Source organism: Orcinus orca, chromosome 1 (assembly GCF_937001465.1).
Source record: "Orcinus orca chromosome 1, mOrcOrc1.1, whole genome shotgun sequence".
Lineage (NCBI taxonomy): Eukaryota > Metazoa > Chordata > Mammalia > Artiodactyla > Delphinidae > Orcinus > Orcinus orca.
In genome coordinates this window covers 51,650,712-51,672,906 of record NC_064559.1, presented here as the reverse complement: position 1 = coordinate 51,672,906, position 22,195 = coordinate 51,650,712, and the positions used below count along the sequence as shown (strand labels likewise).

The following is a 22,195-nucleotide window of genomic DNA, read 5'->3' as shown; positions in this document are numbered from 1 at the left end:
CAAGTTAGAATATGTTATCCCTTTTATCAGCTTACAGCCTGCAATAGACTGGATGTTTGTGTCCTCCCCCCACCCCACCCCCCAAATTCATATGTTGAAATCCTAACCTTCAGTGTGATGGTATTAGGAGGTGATGGTATTAGTGTTTGGTAGGTGATTAGGTCATGATGGTGGAGCCCTCGTGAATGGGACTAGTGCCTTTATAAAAGAGACCCCCAAGGACTCTCTTCCCCTTTATGCCATGTGAGGATATAGTGAGAAGACGGCTGGCTATGAACCAGGAAGTGAGCCCTCACAAGATGCCAAATCTGCTGGCATCTTGATCTTATACTTTCCAGGCTCCAGAACTGCAAGAAATAAGTTTCTGTGGTTTATAAACCACCCAGTCTATGGAATTCTGTTATAGCAGCCTGAACTGACTCAGACACTGCCACTCTGTAAATTTCCAGCGAAAAACTGTATGTATCCCTAGTATGTATCCTAGATTTGGATTATACTGTTCAGTTTGTCCTCTACCTATCATTTCAAGATCAGTAACCAGTTGGAATATAGCACCTGGGTCTCAAGAGAAGATTTCTGCTGCTAGGACCTTGTGGACAACACTATCAACTCACCTAACTGGTCTCTGAAGAATTTGCCTTTGACTATTCATTATACCCTTTCACCTAGCACATAGTTTCATAGCAGCTTATCCCCATTATTCTTTCCCATTAAGCCCTCCTACCTTAACAGCTGGGAAGTACCTAAACATACCGTAGACTACTCAAGCAGATCTGGAAGGTGCCTCTGCAAGGTAATGAGCAATTTAAATGTTGACTAGAGACAGACATCAGAGGAGACCAACCAATGGGTGATACCACAGACACTCAGATATATAGGCAAATCTGCCTTTGACAAAAAGAACCTTGCTAAAAGGAATTATTAAGGGTCATAAAGGCCCTTGTTGCATTACTACCCTGGCATTCACTTATTGTTCTGTTCCTGCTTCTGGTTATGCCTGAACCAGCATGGCCCTACCTCCTCCTTCATTGCTCTTGCCAACATTTGCCAACCTGAAATCAGGAACCATCCATGTGGGGGTGAAAAGTGACCAGCAACCCTTGATGCTACCTTAACTCCAATAAACCAGTACACTGGGATGGGTATGGGCCAACCCTGAAAATACATCAGCCCCATATTTATAGTGATGCTTCCTCAGATTTTAAGCCACATATACCAGATAAATGTTTTTGTCCTTTTATTTCTCTATTTAAAAAAAAGAGTCTCTATAAAAATAATTCCTTTTAAGTTCTTTAATTAGGTGTAAATTTTATATCCAGCCTAAGTACATCTCTTTTTCTTTCATTCACTCAGAAACACGGAAGTGTCACTTGCATGGAGAGTTGGAGAGAAGCCTGCATCTCAAGATTACAACAGAGTGTGATAAGCATAATGATAGGGACATGTAGAAAGGGCTGTGGGAGCAACAAAGACCTTGCCAAAGGGACCAGAGGGCATACAGAGAAAAGGACGTTTGAACTACATCTTCAGAAGTCAAAATTTAGCCACATATAGACTCAAAATTCTTTCCAAAGTAGAATGCTGGCTAAAGCTCTTTCCCATAATTACTCTGATTAGATGATCCACCTAAGCATGTTATATGGCTTCTCTGTCATTACATGATTTCACTGTCTTCTCGTGTGTTGCTGCATTGTGACTTCATACATTCCAAGGGCATTCCACATGGCAACCAAAGGGCAGGAAGTGAGGACAGAGGGCCTTGCTTAGGGCTGTAGCTGTTATATGGCAGCCCTCTTTGCAGTCACATTATCCTTGTTTCCTCCTATAACATGGGAGAGTCTTTCTTTTTAGGGTTCAGTGGCTCAACAGGTTTGGAAGGATTTGGTAAAGGGATGCTTCCTTGAGTTCTACTGCTTGGAGAAGACAGGAAATTTAGCAAGTCAAATGGCAAAGGTAAAACCACTGTGGAAGGTTTCTCTGTGGACAAGGATTGCAGGGTGTGGAGGTACCGAAGCTGAACAGCAGCTGGAGTGCCTGATAGAATCTCGGCTGCCATCCTCAGGGACTCGGACGCAGCCTTCTCCCCTTCCGCAGCGATCATCTAGACAAGGGATGTGAAGAAAAGCAAAGTGATTTTTCTTCTTCGCTCCATGAAGGTTTTAATCCTACTTAGCGTGACTCAACAAACAAGCACTAGTATCTACTGTGTGACAGGTGAGCAGACTATCTTTTGTTCTTAAGGATCTTGATTTAGGCAGAGAGATTACACTGTTAATTGTAATTTAGGGTAGAAGTTTTTAAGGGCCATGACAAGTATAGAGGAAGTGTTAGGGGAGTTACTATGTCTGGTGGGCCTTGGAAGAGTAGTAGGATTTTGCCATTTAGAGGAAAGGTGTCGCCTTAAAGTGGGCAAAGGGCACTGGACTCAGAGATCCAGAAGCAACTCTGCCGAGAGGACTGCCTTCCTCCTCCACCAAAGCTCCAAAGTTATCCACCCTCTTACATAGTTAGGGGTTTTTCTTTACCTACGTTCTGTTCTTTAAGGGAAATCCACCTCCCCTCCAGTCCTCATTTTCTCTTCCCAACACCCTTCCCGCCCACACCTCAATCCTCAGGAGCTGCCGGCAGCCACACCTTCTCCCTGGCATGCCTGAGTAGAGGCTATGAGTAGCACAGCCTTCTCTCAGCTCTGGCGTTGAGGGAATTGGGCCCTGATCGTGGTTGTCCCTCCAGAGCTTGTGCAGGGCTAGGGATACAGGTCGGGGTGTCATTAACCTAGAGGTGACAGGTGACTGATATTACCCAGGGAAAAATGCCAGTGCTAGAGAAGAGGGATGGAGCACGGGGAGATGCCTTTAGGGAGAGAGGGAGAAGGCAAGATTCAAGGAGCAGGTCACTGTTACCAATAACTTCAGAGAGAGGGAGTAACAGGAAAAGAGACCTTACGTTGGTCAGTTAGGAGGCTGTTAACACACTTGAGGAGAGCAATTTTAATAGAGTGGTGTGGGTACGAGCCAGATTCCCCCCAGCGCCTGGATGAATAGGTGAGGAGCGAAGGGGAAATGTTCTCCACGAGGAGGCCTTCTTTTGGATTCTCTGGGGATCCTCAAGGAGCAGCCGTGCAGGAGGACGGCCTGCTCAGGGCTGGCTCACCCGCACTTTGGCCTGTCTCTGTGCTTCGGCCTCCACCGCCAGCGAGTGCTGCAGCCCGGCTGGCAGCCTCACATCCTTACTGAAAGAGAAAGGGCATGAGTAGGTAGGTGTGCAGCACTGCTTTTAGCAGCCGGAGCTTTCGTACAGACCTGCCACCTTCCCTGCTGTCATTTCATGACGCACAGCGAATCCTGATTTAGCAGCGTGTGTGGCCCCCGACCTCTGCGCAGACAGTGGGCAGGGAAGAGCAGCTTCAGGGCAGTGCCTCAAAGGCTGATTTTTCTTATCACTGATGCTATAGTAGAGTTATGGTTTTCTCTTTACAAGTGAAACAAATTTTGTGTTGATATACTACGAACATTTTCCCACTTAAAGTTTAATCTAAATCCCGGCTGTTAAATTTCAATAATGAAGAACAGCCTTGAAGAGCCGTACTATTAATAATGAGGGAAGTCATCTAAGTTTATAAAAGAGAACTGATTTTGAAAAGGGTAGAACTGACCAAATGAGAACAATACTTAATGTATTGCATGAAAGATACAAAATTGTATTTTCCCCCTGATTGTAACTATAAAAAAATACATAGATAGAAAAATGGGCAGTTCCTCAGAAAGTTAAATATGGAGTTACCATATGATCCAGTAATTCCACCCCTGGGTATATACCCAAGGGAAGTGAAAACACGTTCACACAAAAACTTGCACATGAATGTTCATTGCAGCATGATTCATAATGGTCCCAAAGTGGAAACAACCCAAATGTCCATCAACTGATGAGTAGATAAACAAAATGTGGTATAGCCAGCTGCACAATAGAATAGTATTTGACCATAGAAAGGAATGAAGTACTGATTCATGCTACACCATGGTTGGATGCTGAAAACATTAAGGTAAGTGAAGGAAGCCAGACTCAGAAGGCCACGGATTGTGTGATTATAATATTTATATTAAATTCCTGGAATAGCCAAATCCAGAGAGACAGAGAGTAGATTAGTGGTTGTCAGGGGCTAGGGGTTGAGGAGGCAATGAAGAATTCCTGCTTAGTGGATGCAGACTTTCTTTTGTAGATGATAAAAATATTCTGAAATTAGATGGTAGTGGTGGTTGCATCACTCTGTGAATATACTAAAAACCACTGAGTTGTAATTTAAAATGGTTAAAAATGGTGAGTTTTATGTTATGTGAATTTTATCTTTTAAAAATGTTTAAATCCATAGAAATATGAAAGTAATTTGCCCAGATGTTACAGTGGTTATGTTATGGCTATGAGATAATAGGTAAATTTTTTTCTTTCTTCCAAATTTATGCCAATATGGCTACAGTACTCATTCAATGAAAGTAATTTTTCAAATAGAAGTTTTGAATAAAACCTAAATATCTCCCTTTATCATATTGTTCTTCCTGGTTAATTTCCTACCCACATTTCTGTTCTCTCCACTTTGATTCCCCAAATACAGGTCACTGCATCCAAGGCAACCTGTGGAGGGAAGAGTTTAGATGTCAGTAACAACCTCCAGGTGGGAGGAGAGCACCCCTATGCACCGATAGCCATTGCACTGAGAAAGCACATTTCTCATTATGTACTTCCCTGTTTTGTTTTAACGTTATAGGGCCTTGCAAAAGTTGTTTAATTTGCACAGTGCCACTCAACAAATATTTGTGGAATTAAAGATGGTGTGGTAGGCTGACTAATGGCTCCTAAAGACATCCATGCCCTAATCCCTGGAACCTGTGAATGTTACCCCAAAAGAGACTTTGCAGATGCAATTAAGTTCCAGGCTGTTAAAATGAGGAGTTTATCCTGAATCTTGCTGGTGGGCCCTAAAAGCAACTGCAAGTGTCCTTATAAGAGGGAAGTGGAGGGACATCTGGCTACAGAAGAGGAGAAGGTGGTGTGATGATGGAAGCAGAGGTTGGAGTGCTGTGCTTTTAAGATGGAGGAAGGGACCATGATCTAAAGAATGCAGGTGGTCACCTGAAGCTGAAAAAGGCAAGGAAATGAATTCTCCTCTCAAAACCTCCAGAAGGAACCAGTCCTGCTGACTGACACCTTGACTCTGGCCCAGTAAAACTTCTTTTGGACTTCTGGCCTTCAAAACTGTAAGGTTGGGACTTCCCTGGTGGTCCAGTGGTAAAGAATCCGCCTTCCAGTGCAGGGGACGCGGGTTCAGAGTACTAGGATCCCATGTGCCGCAGGGCAACTAAGCCCGTGCGCCACAACCAAGAGCCTGCGCACCGCTACTAAGACCCGATGCAGCCAATAAATAAATAGATATTTTTTTTTAAAAACTGTAAGGTTAAATTGGTGGTAGTTTAAGCCATCAAGTTTGTGGTAATTTGTTACAGAAGCAATAGGAAATAATAGAGATGGTATATTTGCTAAATTTGTTCTAAAATGCATTTATTAGAGAACCAAAATCTTTAGTCTCTCTCTCATATGATAGTCTCTTCCATATGATATTCATTTACAGGTGCTTTCACTTCCTGTTGTGGCACGCATCTTCCCCACCTCCCCATCCCAGGAGTGGGAAGAAAATGAATTGTGTGTTCTGGAAAGGGGGGCAGGGCATGGAGCAATATGCGGGCCATACTCTTTTTCCTTTTTAACTTATTTCTGATGATTTCTTGGTGGCTAGATAAATAGTGCATTGGGAACCCTGATAAGACTAATTTAGGGGGTTGATGGGAGGAAGGAATGTTGAAAAAGACTTCATAGAGGAGGTGACATCTTAAAGAACAATATGATTTTGCCTGTAGGGAAAAGGGAAATATTTGGTACAGAGGAACAGCCTAAGAGCAGGCATGGAAGCATAGACTCACTGAACACTGGAGAAACACTAAGTCCGCTGGAGGATTAGATACACTGGGGGAAGGACAGCAAGAGGTGAGGCTACAACAGTTGGGTCATTTATCCGCTCATCCAAAAACCCAGTATCTGGCTGCTGTGTAACAGCCCCATGCCAGGTACTGAGGACAAAAGATGAATAAAATATGACCCCTGACATTATGGAGTTCATGGCATGGGAAGAAAAATATGTAAATGCATAAATTATAATTCAACATAACAAGGGCAAGCTTGTCTGGACCTTATCCTTTATCCTTTGGAGGGGAGGGATGAACAGGAAGAGAGGCTGAAGGGAGGGCAGAGGGGAGAAACGTGAGTGGTTTTTAAATTCCAGAGCAGCAACTCCCCTGTGTCTTCTTGTTCTAACTTCTTCTCCTTTCAGCTTCTCTTATTTCCTGAATTCTTCCTTTTTCCACTAGGATGCTAGTCCCAGTTTTATCAGTGATGAATTGGACATGTCACGAACATTTGGATACTTCATCTTCTCAGCTGTGTCTGCTCAGGCCCCATCAGGCACAATCATTATCAATGCCTTCGATCCTTAGTTCCTTCTATTGAGGTCTTCCTTCAGCCAGACTCGAGTCATAGCTTCCGAACTCAGTTCTGGGCTTGGGTGCCTCATGGCCTCAATGACAGGCTCCGTCACTGGTGGTAATTGCCACCCGACTGGCCAGCTGCCTAGAATGCTGCTTTGTTCTCGTCTCTCTTCTGAATACCTTTGCCAGCTTGTCTTGGTAAGAAGTGAAGATGCCTACCCTGGTTGTGGGCAAGGTCGCTGAGCTTGCTGCCTGCGGCCTAGACGCTGCTGCTTGTGAGGCAGCTCTTGCTTTTCTCTCCCTCCTATCATTCCAACTCAATCAAATCTAGGTGATGGATTGGGTAATGAATCACATAAGGGTCTGTGACATCTTACCTCTTTTCATCTGAAAGTCTTATTTGAACTTATCATTATCTAACTTTGCTTGTTTCCCCAACTAGACTGTAAGGTCCCAAGATGCATTCCTTATCATCTCTGTGTCCCACCAACCCACGCTGTCCAGCGCCACCACCCCTGCCAGCTGCCACCCCCCCCCCCCCACCTTGTGCTATGTGGGCACTTTACAATGAGTCTAAAGCCACTTTTTGTTTTGAGAACAAAAACTGTGGCAATGACTGACTAATCAGCACAGATTGGTGCCTATGATTGGCTCAGGGTCAATTTGGCAACCTCTTAACTGTCAGCTCCTTACAGGACGGTACCTTTGAATGCATGGCACATGGAAGATTCAGTAAATGGCCAATGAAGAAAGGAATAAAAGATAAAGGGATACTTCAGCATACTTGGTGTTAAATTCATCTAAGTACCTTTACATCTTGTGCAATGCTCTTCCTCTCTAGAAGAATTTCAGTGAGGGATCGATGTGCTAGGAGACGCTTCATGGTGGTTTGCACAAGGAATTGGACCGCTTTGGACACATGAGCAAGACTGCTTAGGAGAAGAGAGGCATTTTCCATTCGGTAGTAGCAGATGGCGTCTATCTCCATTACAAACATGTCTTTGGTTACAACCTAGGCAGAAAAAAAATTTGGATGACAACCCTGATTCTTGGGTTCCTTTCCCACATGAGGATAGAGGAGCTAAATATGTTCAAAGGGTATTTTCTCAGCGTAAGATGATGGTAAGAAGAAAGAGTAGTTGGCTCACCCTTTAATCAAAATAGACGTGTTTTTTTTTTAAATTATGGAGTTTGTATTAAATATACTAAAGAACTCACAATTTCAAGGAATCTTATAAATCCTTTTGTAAAAAAAAAATCAGGAATAATTTTCTTACATTAAAACATTCAGTTGATTGTATATTAGGTCTTTTAAAACCGATGCCAAAAAAATCTCCTAAAAGAGCAACATGTTCTGGGAAACAAGCGCTCAAATGTATTGAGTGTGCATCTAGAGGGCAGTTTGGTGATACATATCAAAAGCCCTAAAAGATGTATGTGCACAACATTTCCATTTTTAGACATTAATCACAAGGATATATTTCAAGGGTTTAGCTGCAAGGATATGATTCATAGTATTGCTTATTGTAATAAAAAAAGTAGAAATAATATCAACACTAGGGAATTAGTTAAGTAAATTCCAGTTACTCAATTAGTTGAGTAAAATCCATACGATGAAATGCTGTGTGTCTGTTTAAAACAAAGAGGTAGAAACATAGGTAATATATGAAAAGGTGATAACAATAGATTGTGAAAAAAGACATGTTGCAAAATAGTATGTATGGTGTGATATATATATATATACAAACAAATGCACACACATATATATGTCTGAAACTACAACCACATATATAGAAAAGTCTGAAAGGATACATTCTAAAATATCAACTCTATGGGTGATAGGGTTAGGTATAAGTTTTACTCCTTTTTATATTTTATTATATAAAATAAGCCTTTTAAAAGTATATTATTTTTATTCACATTTCCATTTACCAAAAGAAAGAATGAGAAAGAACCTCAGACTGAAAGTGGGAGACAGTTTAGGAAAGGCTTATAAATCTGAATCAGTAACAGGAAAGTCTAGATGTTATCTCTACATTTAACTTTTAATTGTGGTAAAATACACAAAACATCAAATTCACCATCTTAACCATTTTTAAGTGCACAATTCAGTAGTGTTAAGTACATTCACATTGTTGGGCAACCAGTGTCCAGAACTCTTTACATCTTGCAAAACTGAAAACTGGTGAACAATTCCCCATTCTCTCCTCCCGGCAGTCCCCGCAACCATCATTCACTTTCTGTTGCTCTGAATTTCACTACTCTATGTTCCTCATATAAATGGAATCATACGGTATTTGTCTTTTTGTGACTGGCTTATTTCACTTGGCATACTTTTCTCAAGGTTCAGCCATGTTGTAGTATATGCCAGAATTTCTTTCCTTTTTAAGGCTGATTATTATTCCATTGTCGGCATATACATTTTGTTTATCTATTCAGCCATCAATGGGCATGTGGATTGCTTCCACCTTTTGGCCATTGTGAAAAAAAATGATGCTATGGACATAGGTATACAAACGTCTCTTCAGTACCCTGCTTTCAATTCTTTGGCATTTATATCCAAAAGTAGAATTGGTGGATTATATGGTAATTCTATTTTTAATTTTTTGAGGAACTGTCATACTGTTTTCTACAGTAGCTGCACCATTTTACCTTCCCACCTACAGTATACAAGGGTTCCAATTTCTCTACATCTTTGCCAACACTTATTATTTTCTGTTTTTTTCTTAATAAGAGCCATCCTGATAGATGTGAGGTGGTATCTCATTGTGTTTTTGATTTGCATTTCTCTGATGATTAGTGATGTGGAGCATCTTTTCATGTGTTTTTTGGCCATTTGTATATCTGCTTTGGAGAAATGTCTATTCAAGTCTGTATTGAAATGTCTATTCAAGTCAAGTATATATACTATCTACCATATATGGAGGACAATCTGCTTTACTCAAAGTCATCTGATTTAAATATTAATCTTATCTAAAAAAAAATACCTTAACAGCAACATCTAGATGTATTTGACCAAATATTTGGGTACCATGGTTTAGCCAGGTTGACACATAAAATTAACCATCACAAAGGCCTTTGTCCATTTTTAATTGGATTGTTTGCTTTCTTGTTGTTGAGTTATAAGATTTTATATATTCTGGATATTAACCTCTTATCAGATATAGTATTTGCAGTTTTTTTCCCATTCTGTAAGTTGCCTTTTCATTCTGTTGATTGTGTCCTTTGTTGTAAAGGAGTTTTAAATTTTGATGTAGCCCATATCTCTTTTTCTTTTCTACTTTTGAGCAAAAATAGTCATTTTCCTCTGGGCCAGAAGTGGTAGCTCAGCCAGGGAAAATGTAGAAAGAAAGCAAAATCCACCACTTGGCTTACCTCATGAAAGGGTATCTCCAAGGTTTGGAGGCGAAGGTCAACCTTGTGGTAGGTATCCAGGCAGGGCAAAAAGAAGAAAAGGCCTAGAAGAGGGGGCAGGGGAAGTGATAGGTGAATGGCTAGCATGGAGGCCATTTGGGGTTCACTCTTTTGGCATCAATTTGCATGTTGCATTGCTTTTCTTAGCCTCCAACTGCCCATAGACCTCCCCATATCCCACCTCCACCCATGGTGTGTTTGTTGTTACTAAGGCTACCAAATAATTTGTTGTTCAAGCTGGGACACTTTTGAGGGTGAAAGGAGAGCACTATTATGACTTACACCAGGACAACAGGCATAAATAAACAGGGATTATCCCCAGCAAAATGGGCTGTATGGTCACCTTGGTCATGGTGCTGACCTGTCCAGATATTGGGTTACACATCTGTCTCCTTCACTAGATTTAAACTCTATAACAAGAGCATCTTATGCATTCCTGTTAGCCTTAGTGCCTTTTGGGTGCTCTGTAAAACTATTTCTTGAATCCATGTGTGTAAGAATTTTAGAGCCAGCAACCTCCATGTGGTATTTCTTAAAATGTGAGCCCCAAAGGAATCAGAATAGCAACATCATGATACCAGCCTTCTGGTTGGCTAGTTAGTCCTCACCCACCCAATATAATGTATAGGGTCAATGTGCAATCAATATTTTAGATTGATTTATTGAGATTTTCTGAGAGACCACTGGACACTGTAGGCTTGTACAAGAGCCAAAGCTTTGTTGGAATCAGCAGTACCTCAAGCACCCATGATCTCTCTGAGGAGCCACCCAGTTACTAGCCCTTCTCAGACCCAGTTGAGAAGGATACCAAAAACTAGAACCAGAACAAGGCAGTCCCTGTTCTGGAACTACAGGGTCTGGTTCTATTTTTGTGTGAACCAATCTGTTGCCTCTGAATCTTCAAACTGATTTGTGTCTCCTAGTCTGGTGTCTATTCTCTATCTGTTTCTGTAAAGCTGGCTTGGAACTTGGACCCTTTCCAATCTGTGCACAGTGAGAGTTTGCTTCTTCTCATGTCTTCCTGGATTAGCTCTTCAAACCCCAACTATTAGACTTTTCAGACTAACGATACTTCTATCTGTGCCCCATAATCAGCTTGGACTTCTGGATACAAACTCTGTAAGACTTTAAGGTCCTAGAGACTAGAGACCATGTCTAATTCATCCATCTTCATATCCTTTGTAGTTAAACAATGAAACACGGGAAGTGCTTAATCTATGTTTCTTAAATTTCCATGAACTGAAGGCCAATTTGTTACTTGGATGCTGAACTTTGCCTATCTAGCCTGGTGTGTTCTGATTCCCTGGATCCTGAACTAGCTCAGTTTTGCTCTGAGAATTCACAGGACTCAGACCACTTACATGTTCTACTCAAACCAGTGCCTGGTCTTAGGTCCTAGCCTACTTGCTACTCCAGCCAGCCTGGCCCTGGCATTCAGCTTTTTGCATCCACTCTCTCTTTTGGTCACTGTGACCTGGTAGTAATGCTCTCTGAAGAATTTCTTAATAACCTGTGTTACAAGTAACAGATTGAAAAATGAAGATATCATGAATCAAGTTACTTCATGTAATCTGAGGGCTGTATTACAAACATGCATGGATTGAAGAAATTGGCAAGTCTCTGGAGGGGTAAAAAAGATCATTCTTACCAGGGCCTTTGGCTCTTCCAGGAAGCAGATGTCCCAGTCGGAATATAATTACTCTCTCATACTCCTGTATAACCTAAAGGAATTTAACACTTTTGAATCACTCCAAGAGATTAAAATGAAGTCTTCAGAAGACCCTGGTGTGAGAGTGATCCTAGGTATCAGAAATCTTTGGCTTTGAGAACCAAGAAAAAATTTCTGTTAATACTTACATTTCTAAAATATATACTTAGTAAATGAAGAATTTCAGAAACCAATGAAAAAGTATAAAATTTTTGAGACTGTGGACAGAATTTTGATCAGAGAGTCATGGTTATCTAAAAAATAATTGGTTCCACCAATCAAAGTAGTCACAGCATATTTCATCTTGTATATTGCTGTGACTGATGCATTATGAGCTTTTACATGCATCACTCATTAGCTATTTACAGACCTTACGGCAGCCATGCAGGTGCTCAGATCACCCTTCAGGAAGAGCCTGTAGCCAACTATATGTTGTCTGTAGGAGATACACTTTCTATTTACATATACAAATAGGTTGAAAGTAAAAAGAGAAAAAACTATACCACACAAAGAGTAACCAAAAGAGAGTAGGAGTGACTATACCGATATCAGACAAAATGAAGTTTAAAACAAACACGCAAAAATGTTATTAGTGATAAAGAGGGACATTGTGTAACGATAAAATGGCCAATGTGTTAGGAAAGTATAACAATGGTAAACATATATGTACCTAAAAATAGAGTTCCAACATATATAAAACAAAAACCAAAAGAACTGAAGGTAGATATAGACAATTCAATGATAAAAGTTGGAGACTTTACTATCCCACTTTCAATCATGGATAAAACAACTAAACAGAAGGTCAACAAGGAAAGAAAAGACTTGAACAACACTATAAACAAACTAAACCTAACAGATAGCTATGCATAACTCCACCCAACAATAGCAGAATACATATTCTTCTCAAGCACACATGAAACATCTCCAGGACAGACCATATGCTGGGCCATAAAAAAAACTCAATAAATTTAAAAGGATTGAAACCACACTAAGTATATTCTCTGATTACAATGGAATGAAATTAGAAATTGATAACAGAAGGAAATTTGGGAAATTCACATATATATGGAAATCAAATCACACACTCTAAAATAACTGATAGGTCAAAGAAGATATCACAAAAGAAATTAAAAAACACTTTGAGGGACTTCGCTGGTGGCGCAGTGGTCAAGAATCTGCCTGCCAATGCAGGGGACATGGGTTCGAGCCTGGTCCAGGAAGATCCCACATGCCGTGGAGCAAATAAGCCTGTGTGCCACAACTACTGAACCTGCGCCCTAGAGCCTGCGAGCCACAACTATTGAAGCCTGCGTGCCTAGAGCCTATGCTCCACAACAAGAGAAGCCACCACAATGAGAAGCCTGTGCACTGCAACAAAGAGTAGCCCTGGCTCACTGCAACTACAGAAAGCCCGCACACAGCAACAAAGACCCAATGCAGCCAAAAATAAAAAGTAAATAAATTTTAAAAATGCTGTAAATTCAGAACACAATGATAAATAAAGTTTATTAAAAAAAACAAAACACTTTGAGATGAATGAAAACAAAACCTCAAGGTACCAAAACATATGGAATGTAACTAAAGTAGTGCTTAAAGGAAAATTTATAGCTGTAAATGCCTATAACAAAAGAGAAGAAATATCTCAAAATAATACCCTAATTTTCTACCTTAATGTACTGGAAATAGAAGCACAAAGTAAACCCAAAGTAAACAGGAAGAAGAAAATAAAGATTAGAGTGGAAATAAATGCAATAGAAAATAGAAAAGCATCAGAGAAAATCAACTGACCCAAAAGTGGGTTCTTTGACAAGATCAACAAAATTGACAAATACTTAGCGAGACTGACCAAGAGAAAAGAGAGGAGATTCAAATTGCTGAAATCAGGAGTCAAAGAGGAATGACAGAGACATCACTACTGTCCTTACAGAAATAAAAAAGATTATAAAAGAAAATATTGTGAACAACTATATACCAATTAGTAACAGGTGAAATGGACAAATTCCTACAGAGTCATAAACTATCAAAACTGACTCGAGAAGAAAAAGAAAAATGAAAAAGATCCAGAATTAAAAGATTGAATTAGTAGTTTAAAATTTTCCCACAAAGAGAAGTCCAGGACCAGATGGCTTCACTGGTAAATTCTGCCAAATATTTAAAGAGGAATTAATACCAGTTCTTCACAAATTCTCCCAAATAATAGAAGAGGAGGGAAATCTTTCCAACTCATTCTCTGAGGCCAGTATTACCCTGATACCAAAACAAGACAGTGATATCACAAGACAAGAAAACTACAGACCAGTATCTCTCATGAATATAAATGCAAAAATCCTCAACAAACAACCAGCAACTTGACTCCAGTAATATATAAAAAGGATTATACATCATAACCAAGTGGGACTTATTCTAGGAATACACAGTTGATTTAACATCCAAAATTCAATGAATAAAGGGCAGAATAAAGGGCAAATACCATGTAATCATCTCAATGCGGGAAGAAAAGGCATTTGACAAAATCCAACACCCTTTCACAAAGACGAAGGAGAAGAGGAAGGAGAGCTTGTGTGGGGAGTGAAATCGGCCACAGCCCCGGCAGCATCTGTAGCGTTCCAGCCAAGGACATGCTCTTCCCTGACAGCTCTGGCCAATGACTAAGAATGGCAGGGATACAAGGGCTTGGCCATTTCTGCCCATTGTGAGACTCATCTATGAGGCAAACTTGGCTCTGGAGCTCCCTTTCAGTCTGGCCAAGACTTTCTTGGAGGTATCCCACAGTCTGAGGCACTCTGTCCAATCCTTCCTTCCCCTTCTCATATCAGAGGTGTCAGATCTGCATCATCCTCTGAAGGTTTTCCCTGCCTACTCTTATTCTCTCTCCCCTTAATCTTTCACAGACAATGCCACCCCATAAATCTCTTGCACTTCTAATTCCACCTTGGTATGTGCTTCCCAAACTGACACAGGTCTTCATTTACTTCAGGGACAGCCATGTGTAACCACCTGTGGGCCCAAGATAATTATCATCTGTGGTCTATAGAAGCTGCCTGAGAAGTTTCCTGGAGGTGTCAGGAGTAGGCATCATGACCTCTTCTGGGCTGGTCTTTGTGTTATAGAGTGTCGATGAACTAGACTTAGCTCCTGTCCTGAAGGGACTCTCAGTCTAATGGCAGCGATTGTGTATCCACAAATATTATACATGTGGTAATTGCTAGAATTGATGTGAAAGTAGGATGACACGAGAGCACAAGGAAGGGAATGACAGTCTGGAGGAGTCAAGGAAGGCTTCACAGTTATCTCTGAGCAGGTATAAAGAGTAAGAGCTCTCCTGGAAGGTGAGTGGGAGTGAAGGCATTCCATGCAGAGCAGACAGCACGTACCAAAACACAGAAATGAGAGTGGACATGGTGCGGTCAGTGAGAGGCACCAGGAAATTACTTATTGGGTCCTCATGGAATCTCACCTTTATGCAGAACCAGATAGAAAAAGGGAAGGTCACAATGATGAAGAGCAGGGATGTGAGGACAAGAAGCCACTCACAAGCCCCTAAACTGGAAGACTTGGTACCTTAAAAAAAAAAAAAGCAAAAGAATAATTATATTGGAACTTCACCATATTCACTGACTAGCACCTCTAGTCCAGTCCTTGGTATTAGGGTCAGAGCAGTTTGCTGACTTTGCTGGAAATAGGAACGAGCTGGATATCAGCGTGGTCAGTTCCCAGAGCCGAGGGCACGGTCTGTGTGAAGGGCTTTGTGGGCAGATGGAAGGTGGAGCAGGCTCCTGGAAAGGCAGTGGAGGGTACACTGGAACAACCACAGAATCTGGGCAGAAGGTCTGGGTTCTGGTTCTGGCTCCACCATTTTCTGTCCAAATGACCTTAAGCAAGGTACACAACCTCTCAGTTTCCTCATCTATTCAAGGAAATGCTATTGCATAACTATTTCATAATAACTATCTCGTGGAATAGCTCATATCTCTGGCATAAGAATGAAATGACATATAAACATAAAAGCACCAAACTGTGTTTTTTTACATGTCTGGTGTTGTCATTTAAAACTCATGTTTACCTAGTGGTAACTGCTACAAAAGTACTTTTTCTATCTGAGCCCCTCTTAAAGAGGTACCTTAAAAATACACGATCAATAAAATTGCTACAAAATAGATTTATGTTCCAAAGGCTCTTAGCATTACAAAGGTTCCATTTAAGTCTTTATTTTTCAGTGTGAAAAGCAGATTGCTGTCAAGTTTGTTAGACACGATTGGCTTTACTTTTGAGCTATCCATTTCCAACTAGACGACAGAAGCTGTGCTCCTTTTATATGCATGTGCCAAAAAGGCATACACACACACACACACACACACACACACACACACACACACACACACACACAGCCATACTTAGGTGATATTTCCTTAGTATCCTCTAGAAGTATAATTTTGACAAAAAACAGGACCCTTTGTCCCTCTCTGCATAGTTTCTTCTATTTGAAGTGGTTCAAACCACATGTGTCCAGAGGTTCATCTTCCCTGAAATTACAGCTCCATCTACCACTTGCCCCAATATCTGAAATTCCTCCATGAGAGCCCCTTTGGCTTCAGGTGTGGATCTTTAGACAGTCTTTGAAAATCACCTATATGGGGTAATATTAGCCCATTTGTGCCTATAAAAAAGTGATATGGAACTGGAGTTCAGGCCATCCAGGTTGCTTGGGTGATAAATGAAATGGTATCAGGGAAAATTCAGTCTCAAGGACATAAGCTTCTTGGGGCCTTGTCTTGTTTAAACCGTGTCCCAGGACTGGAATAGTGCCTGACACATACAGGTGCTCAATAAATACTTGTTGAATGTAGGAAGGAAGGAGAAGTGGATACTGAAAATGATTTAAATGTAATGGTTATAGAAATCTCAAGAATTTTAATCCACAGGTACTAGAAAACTGGCCAAAGGGATACTATTTGTCAGTTTAAAAATCTTATAGAGGAATAGGTGACTAAAATTAGAAATGGTGAAAAGTCTATTTTTAAGGGATGGGAAGGAAATGGATAACTAATTAGTAGGCCTGAAAATTTGATTTCCATGCTTGCAAAATAACTGGAAAGGTCATCACCAAATTGATGTGCAGATTACTCGAAGAGGGCAGATATACAAGCTGCACCAGCACAAAACCAAATTCGGTGCTAAATGCCAATGTATGGCAGTTCCTAAATGGTGTCCCACGGAACACTAATCCTCCAGGGTGCTCCACAAAGCAAGTGTTCCTGGAGCAAACAAGTTTAGGAAATATTGTGTACTGTATCCCACTCCTGGAGCTTCCCAATAGTCACTGGCATATTGAAGCTAGGAGAATCCCTGCAGCAAAGAAGCATTCTTTGCTTTGTTTAACCTAGTATTTCCCAAACATTTGACCAGGCGATATCTTCTCCAAGCAATTTCATGTTCTATGGAATTTATTTCTCATGCAACCTACTCTGGGAAATGCAGTTTTGGGAGAGGTGTTTCTATCAACATCATATTAGTTTTTGCAATATTCTTCCCTAAGAGCAATAACAGTGTTATTGCCATGTTTGCTAGCTTATAAATATATTTCATTTGCCAGTGGTAACCATGGTAAGTAAAAATAAATAAATGCACATACCAACAAAATTTATATTTTATAAGTGAAGAAAGTCCTCAAAATTCCTTCATACCACAGTTAGGGATGTGAACAGAAAACTAATATGTATACCCAAATCTAACTTGAAGCTTTACTCACAAAATATTATTCTCTTAGAATGAGTTCCTTGAATATCCAATTTGTTTAGTGTAAGTGAATAGTGAAACACTACATGTTAAAGCAGGAAGCGCCTTGAGATACGACAGTCTGAGAATCCTCAACATTTCAGTAAAATGAAGCTTCTCTTAGTTTCTCCCAAATCTTAGGTAGCCTGGCTGTGGGAGTGTAGTACTAGTGAGAAGGAGAGGGGATGTTGATATGTCTGTTCCCCTTTCCTCTGGGAGCCACAGAAACCTCCCAGACAAGGGCTCAGCAAGGGTGTCTCATCCTTAATGGGCTCATCCATTGCTTGGGGGGGCCTGAAGCTCTAGTCACTTTATAGCTGAACAGACTGAGTGAGGCCCACAAGGCCTCAGCTAGTTGGTGGCAGTGCTGGAACCATGACCAGAAATCAGGGGCAGCACCCTGCAAGGATGGGCTTTTCAATAAGACTGTTTTATTCTGGAATGCTGGCTTCTGCACTTCCCACCTGTAGGTCTTGGGCAAGTTATTTAATTTCTCAGCATTTTTTCTCATCTGTGACACGGGAATGATAATACTCAGTAAAACACCTAGCATGTGCCTCGCACACAGTAGGAGCTCCAAAAATGGGGCTCCCTTCCTTCCCTACCCCACCGATGTGGTCTGAAGCACAATACTTACAGACCTCTAACATCAGCACTACTGTAGCAGTGAATCCAATAACCCTTTAATGACCAGAAGTTTCTGACCCATGAAAGGGCATCAGTTAGGCAAAACAGCATTAACATGGTCAACATAAACTACATCCCAATTGCTGGAATCTTTCTCAAGTCATAGCTTTCAGTGCTACAGCACATAGGGCAGTGCTGGTAGCCAGGAAATGTTAAAATTTCATAGTCAGCAGAAAGTAGTATAACACACTATTCCTTATTTACCTTCCTTTAAACCTCCCTCACCCTGAAATTAAGGTGTAATGAGTTTTTTCTTCCACTCATTATAGAAAGGATTGGAAGCAGATAAATTTGTTCCTAAGAGTTCCTTCACCTGCAGAAGCTAAAGAGACACCTTTCCCTGTGATTCCCTCCCTTTGGTCTAACTTGCCTCTTTTAGCTTGCAAGGGTGTTTTTTTCTTTCCCTCCAGGCTTTGCGCAAGATAAGTGCTTTGAGTGTCTTATCTCATTTTATCCTCACAATTACCCTCTGAGGTGGGTACTATTGCTGTCCCCATTTGATACATGGTTAAGTCCCTGACTATGATCAAAGAGTTAGCTAAGACTCAAACTGAGATCTAGCTTTTCTCTACTTGGCTCTGCTGCCTCTACTTTTTAGAAAGTATGATCACTGCAAAGTGTAAAATACTTTTAGGAAAGTCTGATGAGGAGAGGAGAATAAACTACATAGTTGCCCTGAACCATGTTAATTGGTCCCCAACCTGGATCACACTCCCTCCCACCTCCCATCCTTGGCTGACCCCTGAGAACAGTGGTATTTAGCTGATGTTATTTGTATTTCTTCTGATGCATTTTGGTCTCCACCACTGAGGGGTCGGTGGGTCCTATCTCGCGTCTTTCATTTCCTGGGAAGCTGAGCGGGTCCAGCAGGCTGCTCTGGCCTCGGAAGCTCTCAGTGCGGTGCCTCATTGCACCTTAATTGACACCCCTTGGTTACCACTTGGAAAGGCCGCACCCCCTCCCGGGGCCTCAGCCTGACCGCTGTACCTTCCTCGGGCCGCTCGCTCTCCAGCAGCGCCACCACCTCGGTGCCCTCCTCGCCAGAGCCCCGGACCTCATCCACGTCCACCACGGTGGCTGCAGGCGCTCGGGGCTCACCCGGGCTCCCTGCCCGCCCGAGGGCCGGCTGCTCCGGCCCGGCGTCCCGGCGCCCGCGGCCTCTGCCGCCCCTCTCGGCCTTCGCCCTCTTGTTCTCTTTGTGGGCGGACCCGCTGCCTCTCCCGTGGGCCTCTCTGGAGGAGCTCCGAGCCCTTTTCTCCATCCTCAGAACGACCGAATCCAGGAGCGCCGTTCCTGCAAAGTCGCTGGCAGGGATGCGGGGCGCGTCCCGGGGGGGCTATAATGACCTTGGGCGGGGGCGGGACCTGGGCGGTGGGCAGGCGGGGCTCTGCTCGGGGTGAAACCCGGCAGCTGTTTCTCAGGGGAGCTGTGGACAGGGCGCGCCACCCCTGAGACTTGGTGCCACCTTCAACACTGAGTTTTTGTGAAAACCCATGTGCCAATTTATGGCGTTTTAAAATGTGTTTCTAGAGACGAAAATTTGAGCTGAAATACTACGGAGGCCCGCAAACCGCTGAAGGTGCGATGGCATTTTGCTTTATGATTTGTAAATATCGTATAGAATGGGGTATGTGGTCCTCGCTTAAGACTAAAGAGCTTACGGGAAAGAAAAGGTCGTCCAGTTAGGGTAACTTTAAGGTAAAATTAGAAACTTCTCCTCAAGCAACCCCGTCTTCCCCCTTAAGATCTTCCCAAGGTTACCTTTCCTCTTTCTCCTAATTTATTTTATATCCTGGCCCTACTCTTTCTGCTGAGATTTTCACTGGTAAAGGTGTTGACTGACTACTCCTGGGAACATTTAGGTTTTAAAAGGGGGAAGGAGAGGAAAATTCTCCCAGAACTCTCTCTCTCTCTCTCTCTCTCTCTCTCTCTCTCCCTCCCTCCAGACCTCTTCTCTCTCTCTTATGTATATTTCTTTATTTTTACTAATCTATTATTATTTTTACTAATGCTTAAGCCTGTTGATGATGTTACTTCTTGAAGAATCAAAAGGGAAGGGATCTGATTTAACTTCTGTTTTAGGAAAGGAACACTTTTGTCCTTGGCTAGGCTCTGTTCCCATGCTTCTTTGATGAAGGCAGGAGTGTTGCTTTTTTAAGGTTCACTGGCCATGCTCCATCCAGCAGCAAACTGGGGTAGCTGCCCCACCTGCATCTGAGGAAATTGAAACATTGAATAGATCTATTTCTTTTTTATTCTCTATTAGTAATTTCCTCACTGAATGCTAGGTTGGTCTAGACAACCATTCAAAGTAGAGATTTATGACTCTACTCAGATAGCTCAGATCACATTATTGTATTGTTCACTTACTTTAAATTTTTCAGTATTTATTGAGTTCACATAGTGATAGCTTTTTCTCCTCTCAAAAAGTTTTATTAAAGAATGAGGACCTGAAGTAACTCAAGTTGGCTCTGGAAAAACCATTCCATTACTTTCTTCCATATATGCCATGCTAGGCCACTGGGAATAAAGTAATGAAAAGATTAGTAATAAAGTAACTTAAATAGATTTGTTTTTTACTCTCTAAACCTGATTATTATTATAGGGAGAACAAATGTTTCCTCTCAAGGGCCTGACTCAATTAATAGTTCCTGCCCAGAACACTATACTGAAAAAAATTCTGAAGCTGCATTTGGCCCATAGGGGGAAAAGTATCATGATTATTTAGTATTCACTCAAAATTAATAGTTGATATTTAACATAATTAGTCTTTTTATCATCCTGAAAAGATTTCTGTATTTGGAAAAGCATGAAACTGTAGCATTTATTGATTTTTTTTCTCAGCCTTTGATTCTGTTATGAATTAATTTGATCTAGAGTCCTAGCTATAAACTCTTAAACTAAAATTGTACCTCAATTTTTGATCCAAGAATTGGCAGAATAGTTGGCCAAATGACATTCTCAACGCTGTACCCTGGGGCTTCCCTGGTGGCGCAGTGCAGTGGTTGAGAGTCCGCCTGCCGATGCAGGGGACGTGGGTTCGTGCCCTGGTCCGGGAAGATCCCACATGCCGCGGAGCGGCTGGGCCCGTGAGCCATGGCCACTGGGCCTGAGCATCCGGAGCCTGTGCTCCTCAACGGGAGAGACCACAACAGTGAGAGGCCCGCGTACCGCAAAAAAAAAAAAAAAAAAAAAAAAAAAAAGCTGTACCCTGTCTCCCAATAAGATAGAGGGATTTCTTGTAGGAAAAAAATTGATGAGAAAAAGCCATACTTGGTGTTGGACCCCATGTTGGGTACTTGTTCTCATCTCCTTTGCTGTTATATCATCACTACTTCATTTTCTATATCCATTTATAACAGCAACACAAGCACTTGCTTATAACGCAAGTCTGTTGGGATTATGAATGACAATGACAATATCTGATAAAATGTGTAACATTCCATGTTAAAAAAGTCAACACAGCATCTCGAAGGTGGAGGAGTTGGGGAGTGCTGAGGCAGCAGCATGAGTCTCTAGCTGGCTGGCCTCATCTACTCTTAAAATGATGTTGCTGTTTTCTTTTAGATTCCTTTTTAATTGAAAGTGTTGGTCATCCCTTTGCTGAAAATATTAATGTACACATCTTTAAACTCTTAACGCTTTAGTCCTTGTTTGGGTTTGTTACGAGGCTGACATCTGTGGGAACGGAGTTACTAGGAGAGGGGGAGGACCAATTAAAGTTGCTGGCTATGAGTTTGTTTCTAAAACAAAGGTCACGATAGATTTCAAGGCTTTCTAAATTAATATACTTATTCTCATTTAGTGGTTTGAAATTTTATATCCATAATGAAGAGAGTGAATATTGATTTATATGACTTATGTAATGGAAAAACTGGAATTCATTATCACTAGATGAAATTGCAAATCTTATCACTTGAAAGCTGGAAGAGATTACAGGGAGTTATATTTGACTTTCTCAATTTGTAGATGGCAGAGAAACCAACCAGGAGGGCACAGCAGTGGTCTAGGAAAGTGATGCTGATGAGAGCTGACTTTGGCAATGGGAATGGGTTAGATTCAGGAAATATTTCTGAGG

The 22,195-nt window shown here is 41.5% G+C and overlaps 1 protein-coding gene across 1 annotated transcript; it reads right to left on the bottom strand.

Annotated features, from left to right (window-relative positions):
- Nucleotides 1-1,308: 1,308 nt before the first annotated feature.
- On the bottom strand, nucleotides 1,309-19,434 carry NPHS2 (NPHS2 stomatin family member, podocin). The gene is made up of 8 exons (XM_004269811.3): nucleotides 19,105-19,434; nucleotides 15,113-15,216; nucleotides 11,596-11,668; nucleotides 9,909-9,991; nucleotides 7,342-7,545; nucleotides 4,574-4,629; nucleotides 3,154-3,232; nucleotides 1,309-2,101 (listed from the first exon to the last, which is right to left on the bottom strand). Exons 1-8 carry the CDS (start codon nucleotides 19,376-19,378, stop codon nucleotides 1,823-1,825), a joined length of 1,152 nt encoding a protein of 383 aa, XP_004269859.1. The 5' UTR covers nucleotides 19,379-19,434; the 3' UTR covers nucleotides 1,309-1,822.
- Between the last annotated feature and the right edge of the window lie 2,761 nt (nucleotides 19,435-22,195).